The following is a 14,630-nucleotide window of genomic DNA, read 5'->3' as shown; positions in this document are numbered from 1 at the left end:
TGAAGTCTCCCACTATTATTGTGTGAGGTGCAATGTGTGCTTTGAGCTTTACTAAAGTTTCTTTAATGAATGTGGCTGCCCTTGTATTTGGAGCATAGATATTCAGAATTGAGTGTTCCTCTTGGAAGATTTTACCTTTGATGAGTATGAAGTTTCCCTCCTTGTTTTGTTTGTTTGTTTGTTTGTTTTTTGATAACTTTGGGTTGGAAGTCGACTTTTATAGATATTAGAATGGATACTCCAGCTTGTTTCTTCAGACCATTTGCTTGGAAATTGTTTTCCAGCCTTTCATTCTGAGGTAGTGTCTGTCTTTTTCCCTGAGATGGGTTTCCTGTAAGCAGTAATATGTTGGGTCCTGTTTGTGTAGCCAGTCTGTTAGTCTATGTCTTTTTATTGGGGAATTGAGTCCATTAATATTAAGAAATATTAAGGAAAAGTAATTGTTGCTTCCTCTTATTTTTGTTCTTAGAGTTAGAATTCTGTTCTTGTGGCTCTCTTCTTTTTTGTTTGTTGAGGGATTACTTTCTTGCTTTTTCTAGGGCGTGGTTTATGTCCTTGTATTGTTTAATTTTTCTTTCTGTTATCCTTTGAAGGGCTGGATTCGTGGAAAGATAATGTGTAAATTTGGTTTTGTCGGGGAATACTTTGTTTTCTCCATCTCTGGTAATTGAAAGTCTTGCTGGGCATAGTAGCCTGGACTGGCATTTGTGTTCTCTTAGTGTCTGTATAACATCTGTCCAGGATCTTCTGGCTTTCATAGTCTGTGGTGAAAAGTCTGGTGTAATTCTGCTAGGCCTGCCTTTATATGTTACTTTACCCTTTTCCCTTACTGCTTTTAATATTCTATCTTTATTTAGTGCATTTGTTGTTCTGATTATTATATGTTGGGAGGAATTTCTTTTCTGGTCCAGTCTATTTGGGGTTCTGTATGCTTCTTGTATGTTCGTGGGCATCTCTTTCTTTAGGTTTGGGAAATTTTCTTCTATAATTTTGTTGAAGATATTTGCTGGCCCTTTAAGTTGAAAATCTTCATTCTCATCTACTCCTATTATTTGTAGGTTTGGTCTTCTCATTGTGTCCTGGATATCCTGGGTGTTTTGACTTAGGGTCTTTTTGCATTTTGCATTTCATTTGATTGTGCTGATGTTTTCTATGGAATATTCTGCATCTGAGATTCTCTCTTCCATCTCTTGTATTCTGTTGCGGATGCTCACATCTATGGTTCCAGATTTCTTTCCTAGGGTTTCTATCTCCAGTGTTGCCTTAACTTTGGGTTTTCTTTATTGTTTCTACTTCCCTTTTTAGGTCTAGTATGGTTTTGTTCATTTCCATCACCTGTTTGGATATGTTTTCCTGTTTTTCTTTAAGGACTTTTAAGTCTTTAGCAGTGTTCTCTTGTATTTCTTTAAGTGAGTTATTAAAGTCCTTCTTGATGTCCCCTACCATCATCATGAGATATGCTTTTAAATCTGGGTCTAGCTTTTTGGGTTTGTTGGGGTGCCCAGGACTGGGTGAGGTGGGAGTGCTGCCTTCTGATGATGGTGAGTGGTCTTGGTTTCTGTTAGTAAGATTCTTATGTTTGCCTTTCGCCATCTGGTAATCTCTGGAGCTAGTTGTTATAGTTGTCTCTGGTTAGAGCTTGTTCCTCCCATGATTCTGTTAGCCTCTATCAGAAGACCTGGGAGACTAGCTCTCTCCTTAATTTCAGTGGTCAAAGCACTCTCCTCTTGCATGGAAGGTACACAGATATCTGGCATCAGACCTGCCTCCTGGCAGAAGATGGAAGACCGAAATAGGACCTGTCCCAGAAGCTGTTAGCTTCTGTAGTCCACACTCTCACCTGGGCAGATTAGTCTCACAGGTGTCCAGGAACCAAGATGCCTCCCCCAGTTGCTCTGGCAAGGTGGACACCTCTCCTCTGGCAGGGAAGGTGCTGGATGTCTGAATTCTGAATCGGAGTCTGCCTCAGAAGCTGTCCTCTAGGGATCTTGCGGGTGTCCACCGACTTAGTGCTCAAGGTGACCAGGTGCTGGAGCCGACCAGAAACAATTTGTGACCCTGGTCAGGCCGGGTTTTCTGCTTCCCTAATGCTGTCTCAGGTCCCGCATGATTGGATTGGAACAGAAGTTGTGTTCCACTCACCAGTGGTCCTAAGATCACATGGAGAGTCCTCTAGGGACCTTGGGGGTGTCTGCCGACTCCACGCCCAGGTAACCGGGTGCTGGTGCCGACTGGAAGGGATCTAAAATGGCTTTTAAGTCTAAGTTAGAGACAGGCTAGTTCTTCAATCACCCCCTCACTGTGCCCCCACCTGCACAAGTGGAATGATCCAATGTGAAGTACAGAATGAAATTTGGGACACTACCATCTTTGTAGGCACTGGGCCAAGACCTCCAGGGACTGAACTCATAGGTTATTTTTCTTACACATTTCAACACAGTAGAATTTGTAACCTGTGACCTTTACAGTAAGAATGAATCCTGTTGTCTGATAAACAGAGCTCATGGCTAAGACCTAGAGGAAAGATCTTTATTGAACATAAGGATAGATTGTATTGATGAAGGAAGCAAAGTGCTTGGGACCTCTTTCTCAGGGATGCATTCTATTCACTGTAGGATTAGGACCTGAAATGTTCAGGATATTGGAGGATTCAGGTGGGCTGGCTCCTAATATACAAGCAAAGAATCACCAGGCTGATTGTCCTCTTTTCACTCTGACATTCCGACTGACCAGTTAACATCTGCATGTTAAAGGACGTAGTCCTGTGTGATTGACAATCCTGGTTCCTCCCATGCTTATTCTAAGCGGTGCTTTTTGCACACATGTGAATAACTAAAAATAATAAAAATAAAATCTGTAAAACCACAATTGGATTTACCATGATAGCTGAAGGGTTCCATTTGCTCCTTAGTTTTCCATACACACAAGTTAATTAAAAAAAACAAAACAAAAAACTAATCTTAAACTCTTATTGAATTGGCTGCTTTTATAGTTACTGTGAGAAACACAACTTAAAGAAGGGAGGGTATGCATGTCCTCTGATTGACAGTTCCAGGGAACAGCCCACCATAATGGAATCTGATTCCATTCTATATGAAGTCAGAAAGCAGGGGAATCTGCTTGGTCTCTCATTTTTATTCAGTTCATAGGATGGTGCTGTCTATATAGAAGGTGAATCTTGCCACCATCAATAACCTAAGTGAGAAAGTCCCTAAGATTTGTTTTCTAGGGAATTCAAGATTCTGCAAGTCAATAATCAATCCAAACTACCACATTTACTTTACTGATTATAAAGCCAATGTCTGGAGCCTAGATGCATGGAATATACTTTAGGGGTTATAAGAATTCCTGTAAGAATCTAAAATACAAACTGTTAAAATTTATATTATCAGGTTTTCACCTCTAAGATCAGCTGTTTTGTTATTGAGAATGTCACTAATTTCTATATATCAAATAGTTTTCAAAGCTTTTAGAAGCCAGTTTTTCTGAAGTGTGTGCTCAGTTTGTGTGTAAGTCCTGGTCTACAGTGGAGCCATTCCTCCACATTCCCTCAGCACAACTTCCTCACCTTTCAAGTACTTAAGTGTAATTAGATGGAATCAGTAGTAGTGTCTCTCAATGCTAGTGTTGCATTTACCCGGCTGAGGCTTACTTACCTTTTTCTGTGGGTGATAGGTAGATTGGGGATGTGCTTGTTTCAGTGATTTTTAAATAAAGCAGAGGATAGCCTCAAAGCCTGTGGGGGTAGGGGCGGAGTGATACAAACAAAAACCCCTTCTCTTAGTCTTTGTGGTAATAAAATCATCCTGGTGACGTATAAAGAGCAGAAATTTGTCTCCCACACTTCTGGAAGTGAAGAAGCTCAAGGTCAAGGTATTGGTAGATTGTATGTTTAATCGTGGCAGTGATGGAGTCTACTTTCTGGTTCATAGAATGGAACAAGATCACTGTCTCCCCCTGATGGACCATCTACCTCATTCACTTGAACAGAGTTCTCCCAACCTAATGACCTCCTGAAGTCCTCACCTTCTTTGTATTTTCACCTTGGGGGCTGGGGAGGAGGAATAATAAGTTCACTCTGCATTACAAATAAAAATAATCCTTTATCCCATACAACACTTAGAAATCCATGTGTGTCCCCTTGGATTGTTATCAGTGGCGAGTGGATTTGAATTTTTGCTAGCTGAGGCCTGAGTGGTGAACAATGCACACTGACAACCTTTATCTTCTTTTTTACTAGAATATGGCTACAGTACAGTGGCAGTGACACTCCTAACCTTGGGCTCCATGCTTGGGACAGCGCTGGTCCTTTTCCACAGCTGTGAGGAGAACTACAATCTTATTTTACAGCTGTTCGTGGGTTTGGCTGTGGGGACGCTCTCTGGGGATGCCCTGCTCCATCTCATACCTCAGGTAATCTTGTTTTTTGTTTTTTTTATTTTTTTCCATTCCAAAACTTGAGATATTTATACACAATTTTGAGTGTGAACTTTAGTAAACAAAGACAATGGGTGGTGTTTTCCTTGGTAAATATACCATTTTCCCTAAGTATCTCTGAACCTGTAGAAGAGAAGAGACATTGGGGTCCATATTCATTATCAGAAGGCAAATGCCCTGTGTACTCCCACATGTGTAACACACACGCGCGCGCGCGCGCACACACACACACACACACACACACACACACACACATCTCTACACATGTGATGCTGACTTTCTCAGATTCTTCCCTCTACTTTCATGCATCAGATCCATTTTTCTGTTGTTGTGTTGGACCCCAAGTTTGTTTTTTCTCGTGTTTCTTGCCAGTTGAATTTTTGCTTTGTTTCTGCCAATGGTAAGCACTAGGGGAAATTCATGGCAGAAGGAAGAGGGATGGTTGTTTTTCTTTCAACTCACTCCAGACTCTGGTTGTGGTATGTTCTCCAAAAGTAGCTGACAAGTGTCATGTTATATCTTGAGGCTCCATACTCAGTATCACCTCTCTCAAAGTTTGAGCAATCTCAATTCCTGCCTTAGCCCCTGCAGAGCTAAGGTGGAAATAAGTTCTTGGATTACTATTCTTCAGGTCCCTGTTTCTTGATCCTGCATAAGTCTCTGCCACAGAGTCACTGTGGGTATCTTTGTCTTTGATCCCTGAGGAAGAGACTTCTTTTCCTCACCTTAGTAATGGTGTTTGGATTTCTTTTGCTGTGTGTGTGTGTGTGTGTGTGTATGTGTGTACATGCTCATGTGTATGTTCATGAACATATGTGGGTTATATATGTATGTGTTTGGGCATGAGTGTGGACCCTGGATATCAACAACAGTGTCTTTGTCAGTCACTCCTCTCCTCCCTGTTTGAGGCAGGCTCTCTCACCAAAACCTGGAGCTCATACCTTTGGTTACACTGGTGGCTATTGAGTTCCAGAGATCCGCCTGTCTCACTCAGCTCCTGAGTCCTGGGAGTACAGATACATGCTGTGACATCCAGCTTTTCATATGAGTGTAAGGAATCTGAAGTCAGGTCCTTGTTTTGGTGAGGCAAGTACTTTACTAACATCTCCTGGATTGAAGCATCAGGAAAGTGACCATCTGTTCAAGTCTTCTGAAGCTTTTTTATTCATCAGAAATAGAAGGACTAAACTTGAGGTGGTGGCAGAGGTGAGACAGAAGGTACTGCAAAGGATATTGTCATTTGCTTTTAATAAAGATGGTGACAGCAGACTAAGGAGCATGCCTTCTGTGAAGTATGGAATGACAAACATTTCTACAAGTCTCTGGCAATTTCCTTGTGGTCACTGTTGTTGCTTAGAGACTCAACAATTACTTGATATTAAAAAATTTTGCAAAGTTAGCATCGGAGAAATCAAACAAGCCACTATTGGTTTTAAGTTCCCTCAGAATCCAGTTTTGAGGAAATATTTCAAGACTTTGTGTATTGCCACAAGGCAATGGCCATAGCCATTTTATAGGTCACTGAGTTGTTTGTCACCTGGGATCATGGGAAACAGCAGGAGGCTCCAAGGAGTAGGGCACAGCTGGGGAGCAAGCCTGGTGCATTGAAAATGCTGCAGATCTGAGTGAAATTGTTAGTTTGTGTCTGTGGTATTTAGAAGGCAGCATTTTGGCCTGAGAAAAGAGATGAGGACAAGGGTTATTGGGAAGAGGAAGAAAGATCTAGTGTAACGTGGGTGAGCTGGAGATATCAGTAGATCTTGGAAGTTATCTGCATTTTCAGAGATCTGTACAGAAGGAAGAGAATACCACTGCTTGGTTGATTTTATAATTGCTAAATGTATTCAATGTAAAGATCTGTCTTAACCCAAGATTGTGAGTTGTTCTTTTATTTAGCTGTAGGGTACTATAATGCTCCATACTTTATGAAATACTGATCATTATGAGTATGAGGTGGATAGACATGAGTGTCTTTACCAAACAAATTAGAATAAGTAGACCACCATAGTCTGGTTTTTAGTTCTAAGTGTACATGAGTGCTTACAGGTGTACACATGGTATATAGAGGGGATTGGTTCTAGGACTTCTGAGGGTATGAAAGACCACACATGTTAGTCTCTTTGTGGAAAATTATTTAGAACTTTCATACATCTTATGTATAGCTTGTTATTTTAAATGATATTTAGATCACTCAAGGTATGTGATATACTATAAAATAAATGCAACACTATATTATTCAGAGAATAATAACAAGAAAGGCATCAGGAGAAATGCAGTTATTTTTTTCTGATTATTTTTATTCTTATTTTGGTGGATATATGTCCCAAGGCTATCTATCTACCTTCTATCTATCTATCTATCTATCTATCTATCTATCTATCTATCTATCTATCTATCTATCTGAGATATATGAGATATATAAGATATATCCTTATATAGTTTCCATTTTCTTTATTTGGAGCTCAAAATTTTCCTACTTCTACAAACCAGTGAGCTATTTCACAAATTGCTGTCTTGTAAACAGAATATACCAGGTGATGATTACTTACAAGCCATCTTAAAGGCATTCGGGTGCTGAATGTGAAGCTTGAGTTAGCTGGAGGAAAGTTGACTACTCAGGTAGACCTTTTCATTCAGATAGAACTGAATTAACAGTTTAATTGAAGAGGCATATGAGGACACATTGACCCTTGCATGTGTTCCACGTGCACAGCATACTGACATGTTATGAAGCATTTCTATACACAGAGACTTCCAGAAAATAAACCAGCAGAATGTAAAAACCAAGGCCAGGTGCTAGAACAGAGCATTGGCACCCATCTATTCATTAGCAGAAGTTAGTCAAATTTTATCTCTGGTGTGTGTTGTTGACCTTTTCTGATACTGATCACACTACTTCATGGAGGTTTTCACATGCCCTGAAATTTGAATGATTTCAGGTGTCATGGCATTCCACAGAAAGAGTTGAGTTCATTCAACTTCTAGGTTTGCTCTTTGCTAATCAAGTCATTGAAAGATTTTCCCTTCTTTCATTTTTTCCTTTATTGAAAATAGATTTTCCCATCAAGTCATATAGATCCTGACTATGGCTTCCCTGAAGCCTGCCCAGGTCTTCCCCACATCCCTTCCTATCCAGCTCTATATCCCCACACCCACTTCTGTTTCTCATTAGAAAATAAACAGGCTACTGTGGGATACTAATTAAAATAAAATAAAATAAAATAAAATAAAATAAAATAAAACTAATGCATTGCATTTGAACAAATCAAGAAAAACAAACAGACAAACAAACAAACAAACAAACAAGAGAAGGCACAAGAAAGAGACAGTTCCACTCATTTGCATGCTCAGGAATCTCACAAAAACACTAAACTAGAAGTCATAATATATATGCAAAGTACTACGGGGTAAAAGGAGAGAAAATAAAATGAAAATAATAAGATAAAATTATATAAGACATGACATCATAAGACAAGGAACCTCCTAAGATGTCACTGAGTTAATTTTCAGTTGGTCCTCTGGGCATGCAGCCTACCCTAGTTTGTTTCCCTAGTGAGATTCCCCTGAAGGAAACTGCATTTTTATTTGCAAGTTGTTATCAATTCGAGATGTTTCTGGGTTGAGATGGTGCCTTGTGTCCACTTCTCCTTCCAGCTCTAGGACTCCAAACTGTGCAGATCTGTACAGGCCCTCTGTGTGTTGCCAAGGTCTCTGTGAGTTCATATGTACATCAATCATGCTGCTTGAGAGGGCTTTGTTTCCTATGTGTCCTCTATAAACTCTGGCTCTTACATTCTTTCTGCCTTATCTTTCACAGGGTTTCCTGAACCTTGAGGGGAGGGCTTTGATGGAGACTTCTTGTTTGGGGTTGAGTGTTCTGTGGTCTCTCATTCTGTATAAGGTCTGCCTGTAGGTTCTTACTACTTTTATTCTTATTTTTTAGAATAGGGGGATTTGCTTTAATCCAGTTTTCTGTTGAGGGACATCTATTTTGTTTCCAATTCCTGGTGATTATGAATAGAGCAACAGTGAACATGGTAAAGCAAGTGTCTCTGTGCTAGAATGAAGCAGCGTTTGGATATATACTCTAGTGGTTGTTTTAAGTCAGGTTCTCTAGAACAGCAGTTTTCAACCTGTGGGTTGCAATCCCTTTGGCAAACCTTTATCTCCCAAAATATTTACATTATGATTCATAATAGTATCAAAATTACAAAATAACATAGCACTGAAAATAATTTATAGGTGATGGTTCACCATAACATGAGGAATTATACTAAAGAGTTCTCAGCATTTAGAAAGGCTGAGAACTACTGCTCTAGAGTGACAGAATTTATAGAATGAATTATCTATCTATCTATCTATCTATCTATCTATCTATCTATCTATCTATCTATCTATCTACTTATCCATGTATCTATCTATCTATAGACAGGAGATTTATTAGAATTACTTACAGGCTGCAGTTTTGATAATCCAACTATGACTTATCCATTGGAACTGGAAAGTCCAAGAATCCAGTAGATGCTTAGCTCACAAGGCTGGATGTCAGCTCAGTTTTTAGTGCATTCTAGAATCTAATGCCAGTGGAGGAATGGACTTGCTAGCAGGGCAAGGACAATCAGGCACAGAGCAAAAATCCCCTTTTCTGTGTCCTTATATAGGTTTTTCAGCAGAAAGCATGGTCCAGATTAAAGGTAGATCTTCCCTCCTCAAGATCCAGATAAAAAGTGTGTCTTCCTGCTTCAAAGATCCAGATTAGAAGGATATCTTCCTACTTCAAATTAAGCAAAGTTCTCTTAGAGGCATGCCCTCCATTTGGGTTTTAGTTTCAGATGTAGTCAAGTTTATAACCAAGAGCAGCTATCACAACTTCACTCCTTGTCAACATGACACACAATCGTATTGTCTTATGTTGTGATTAATTTCCAAATGAAAGCAACAACTCAGTCATAATAATGCCTAAGCATGAATAACATTTACATTTAAACTTAATTTAAAAGCATGTTATATATTTAACCAGGTTATAATTATATTCAACATGCTATAACTACCCCTGGTGCAATTGCAAATGCATTATAAATTCAGAATAGGTGACAAAGTCTGTTGAAGGACATTCTTTTAAACTTAAATATGATAACCATTAATATTCACTTAATTGATGTTATACAATGATAAAAATTAGAGAAAAGACACAAATATAAGTACAAACATAATCTTAACAAAATATAACAGAAATATTCATGTCAACTATAATTCTCATTTCTGTGATTGGTTACAAGTTACTATTTACAACTACCTTCCTCTGGTACCAGTTCTATATTTCCTCCACCCTTGACAAGCACTTCAGCAGGTCTTGTCTCTTTTCCTAGAAGAATGACTTCTATATCTTCATTCCTGACAAGTCTGTGTTCTTTGTTTTCCTGCCTGGAGCCACAAGCAATATTTTATTGAACTGGAAGCTGTTGTAATTTCCCATTGACTTTAATCACAGGACATGGTGGCATGAAGAGATGCCCTAAGGAATCTCCTGTATTCTAGACAAAATCTTTCTTACCTCCATCGTGGAGAGGAACGTAATTTCTCCATGGTAATCTGGATCAATCACCCCTTCTACCACTGTTATTCTCTTCTTACCATGTTGGTTTAAGAGCATTAGAAGCCCAAAGTGGCAAGTAGTAAGTCTGTACTTCCAATTCAATAAAATATCTGCTTGTGGATCCTGGCAGGAATACTCCCCACACTGGAACCTGAACATACAGACGGTGGGATGGGGAAGCAAAAATTCTCCTAGTGGGCCACTAGGGATGATAGTGAGTGGAACTATTCCTTTTTCACCCCTTTATTCCTGGTCCTGTGGATCCAGGCTATGGGAGAAACTGTACCATACACTGGGAGCTGAGTCAAAGCATATACCACCTTTTGAAGAACTCTGTCCCAGCCCTCTGGCTGCTGCTACCAAATTGGTTAAGTTAACTGTGCCTTCAAAAGGCCATTCCACCTTGCTATCAAGCCAGCTGCTTCAGGATAGTGGGGAACATGTTAAGACCAGTGAATTTCATGATCATGGACCCAGTGTTATACTTCCTCAGATGAATAAGTTCCTTGGTGGGTCCAGTGTCATAATTCACTGGGTGTAAAGTGAGTCCCTTGCTTTGAAGCAATACCACATGGAATACCATGATGGTGGATAAAGCATTCTATAAGTCCATAGATAGTGATTTTGGCAGAAGCATTGTGTGCAGGAAAGGAAAATCTATAACCAGAATATTCTATTTCAGTAAGGACAAAGTGATGTCCTTTCACAGAGAAAATGTTCCATTGTAGTCAATCTGCCACCAGGTCTCTGGCTGGTCATGCTGGGGAATGGTGAGCACCATATCTGGGGTCTTTACTATTGGCAGAATTGTCGCTCAGCAAAAGCTCGAGCCAGGTCAGGCTTGATGAGTGGAAGTCCATATTGTCAAGCGCATGCACAACCCCCATTTCTCCCATTTCTGCCACCATGGCTACTTTGTTTATGGGCAATGACAGCAATGAGGGAATGAGGCTGACTGTTTACAGAATGGGTCATCATATATACTTGATTGTTGAATTCCTTCTCAGCTAAAGTCACCTTTTGGTGAGTATTCACATGGAACAAAAGTATTTTCATGCCTTTTGCCAATTTGGAGAGATCTAGCAACATACTTCTCCAGATGTCTTTCTCACTAGTTTTTCAGTCATGCTCTACCAAGTCCCTGACCATCCAGCTAATCCATGTCTAGAGCCCATGAATCAGTGAGCAGTCACACATCTGCCCATTTCTCCTCCCAAGCAAAATGTATGACAATGTATATTGCCTGGAGTTCTGCCCACTGTGAAGATTTCTCTTCACTGATGTCTTTTAGAGTTGTCCCAGGAAAAGGTTGTAAAGCCCTAGTCTTCTCTTCTTCTGCAGATCATAGGAAACAACCCATGAGATTATGGGTGCATACTTGGCAGTAGACAGATTCACAATGAGAGTAGAAACCATAGTTATTTGGGCACTTCTCTGTCTAAATTGTTTGTACCTTCAGGAAATGCTTGAGCACAACCATGTACATACCACTTCCATTGAATAATAGATGACTACTATGCACATCCTCCTTTATGGTTCGTTAGATCATATAACACCTAGCTCATGATGGGCAGCTCAGATCAGGTTGCATGATAACTTAGCTAACTTAGTGGCCCATCATCAAATGTTCAATTTCTCCTAAGGCCCAATAGCTGACCAAAAGCTGTCTTTCAAAGGGATAATAGTTGTCTACAGATGATGGTAAAGAGACTCTTGTTCTAAAAATTCCAAAGCTAGATTGAGCTAGATCAATTCACATCTTCCTGAGGTACCAACACACTATAGTAACTATATAAATTTGTAGTCCCACCAACAATAGATGAGTGTTCTCTTTACTCCACAGCTTTGTCAACATGAGTTGTCACTGGTTTTATTGATTTTAGCCATTCTGATAGTTGTAAGATGAACTCTCAAAAGTTGTTTTGATTTGCATTTCCCTGATGGCTAAAGATGCTGAAAATTTCTTTAAGTGTTTCTCAGATATTTGAGATTCCTCTATTGATAATTTTCTATATAGATTTCCATTTTAATCTTAATCTTCACTAATACTCCATTTTTAATTGGGTTATTTTTAGATAGCTATTGTTTTGAATTCTCTAAATAGTTTTGATATTAGTCCTCTATCAGATGTATAATTGGAAAAACAAAAATTTTCCCATTCTCTAGGCTGCTACTTTAAAATGATGCTATCTTTTCCTGTGGATAGCTTTTCATGAGTTCCCATTTATTGTTTATTTCAGTACCTGTATTAACAGTGTTCTGTTTAGAAAGTCTTTTCCTGAGCAATGAGTATAAGCTATTCCCCACTTCCCCACTTCTTCTTTTTAAAAATCTGATTCAGTGTATCTGGTTTTATGTTAAGATCTTTGACCCATTTGGAGTAGAATTTTGTGCCATGTCGTTAGTATGAATCTATTTGGGTTCTTTTACATGCAGTCTTCCAGTTTGACCAGCATTGTTTGTTGAAAATGCTGTCTGTTTTTTTTTTTTTCTTTTCATTATGTATTTCTGGCTTCTTTATTACAAATCAGATATCCATGTATATATGGATTTATATATGAATCTTCACATTTATTTTATTGATCAACATATCTGTTTTTGTGCCATATCATGACTTTTTTTTTATTACTATAGCTCTGTGGCATAACTTGAAATCCTGGATGGTGATACATTTCACAGTTCTTTTGTTATTCAGGGTTTTGTTTTTGTTTTTTAGTTTTTTAGCTATCCTGAGGTTTGTGTGTGTGTGTGTGTGTTCCCAGGATGCTAAAAACGGTCCTTTCAGGGATTGTGTTGGGATTTGGATGGAGATTAAACTGAGTCTGATTTACATTGCTTTTGATAAGATGGCCATTTTTACTGTATTAATTCTACCAATCTATGAGCATGGGAGACCTTTCCATCTTCTCATCTCTTTTTCAATTTCTTAAAGTTTTATCATGCAAGTCTTTCACTTGCCTGATTAAAATTACCCTAATATATTCTATATAATTTGAAGCTTTTGTGTTGTTTACCTGATTTCTTTTTCAGCCCATTTGTCATTTGTATATAGGAGGGCTTCTGATTTTTATGAGTTAATTTTTTTACTCAGCTATTTTGCTGAAAGTGTTTATCAGGTGTACGAGTTTTCTAAGGAACATTTTAGGGCCACTATTATATTATCAGCAAATAAAGACACTTTGACTTCTTCCTTTCCAATATATATTTCCTTGATCTCCTTCGGTCATCTGATTGCTGTAGCTAAGACTTCAAGTGCTGCATTGAATATATATGGAGTATGGACAGCTTTGTCTTGTTTCTAATTTTAGTGGAATTGCTTTGAGTATCTCTCCATTTAAAGTGATCTTGTCTGCAGCTTGCTGTAATCTACCTTTATTATGTTTAGTTATGTCCCTTGTACTACTCCCAATCTTTCCAAGACTTTTATCATGAAGTAGTGTTGAATTTTGCCAAATGCCTTCTCTGTATCTAATGAGATGTTGATGTGATTTTTTTTCTTTCAGTTTGTTTATGTGGTGGATTTCATTTATTGGTTTGCATATGTTCAGCCATCTGTGCCTCTCTGGGATGAAACTTACTTGATCATGGTGGATACTCTTTTTTATGTGTTCTTGAATTTACTTTGAAAGTATTTTATTGAGGATATTTACAGTTATGATCATCATTATTTTTCTGTAATTCTCTTTCTATGTTGGGTACTTTAGTTAGTGTTTTTCATCCTTCCTAGCGCTGGGTCAATTTTAAAACAGTTCCTCATGTTGTGGTGACCCTCAACCATAAAATTATTTCATTGCTACTTCATAACTGTAATTTTATTATTGTTATGAATTATAAAGCCAATAGATGGCATATACGGGGTATCTGATATATGACTCTCAAAGGGTTTGCAACCTACAGGTTGAGAGCCACTGCTTTAAGTGGATAGTTATAGGACCTCATAAAATTAATTAGTTATAGGACCTCATAAAATTAATTAGCAATGCTTTTTCTGTTTCTATTTTGTGGAATGATTTGAAGAGTATTGGTATTAATTCTTCTTTGAAAGTCTGGTAAAATTCTGCATTAAATATATCTGGCCTCAGGTTCTGTTGCTGTTAGTAGACTTTGAATTACTGCTTCTATTTCACTAGGGGTTGTATAGGTCTGTTTATTTGATTGCTTATATAATCTTGATTTAATTGTGGAAAGGGATAAGTATTAAGAAAACTATCCATTTCTTTTAGATTTTACAATTTGCTCGAATACAGATCTTTAAAGTATGTCTTTATGATCTTCTGGATTTCTCTGGTGTATGTTGTTATGTCTCCCTTTTCATTTCTAATTTTGTCAGTTTGTATATTCTTTCTCCTCCTTTTGACTAAGACTTTGTCAATCATATTTCTTTCCTCAAAGAGCCGACTGTTTTATTAATTCTTTTTATAGTTCTCATTGTTTCTATGTTGTTGATTTCAGCCCTCAGTTTATTTCTTGCCTGCTACACTTCTTTTTGTGTGAATTCTTCTTTGTGTTCTAGAGCTCTCAGGTCTGCTCTTCAGTTACTAGTTTAAGATCTCTCTAATATTCTCATGTACACACTTAGTCCTGTGAATTTGCCTCA

General features: G+C 38.3%; 1 protein-coding gene across 3 annotated transcripts in view; it reads left to right on the top strand.

The window, feature by feature from the left end:
* Window positions 1-14,630, top strand: part of Slc39a12 (solute carrier family 39 member 12) — a 119,662-nt gene that overhangs the window by 30,199 nt on the left and 74,833 nt on the right. For all 3 annotated transcript variants that reach the window (XM_021156381.2, XM_029469888.2, XM_029469894.2), the window contains exon 7: window positions 4,241-4,413. In XM_021156381.2, coding sequence (XP_021012040.1) covers window positions 4,241-4,413 — 173 coding nt within the window. The remainder of the gene's footprint in view (window positions 1-4,240; window positions 4,414-14,630) is intronic.

Source organism: Mus caroli, unplaced genomic scaffold (assembly GCF_978045245.1).
Source record: "Mus caroli unplaced genomic scaffold, Mus_caroli_1 scaffold_2, whole genome shotgun sequence".
NCBI classification, from domain to species: Eukaryota; Metazoa; Chordata; class Mammalia; order Rodentia; family Muridae; genus Mus; species Mus caroli.
This window is presented reverse-complemented; position numbering and strand designations above follow the sequence as displayed.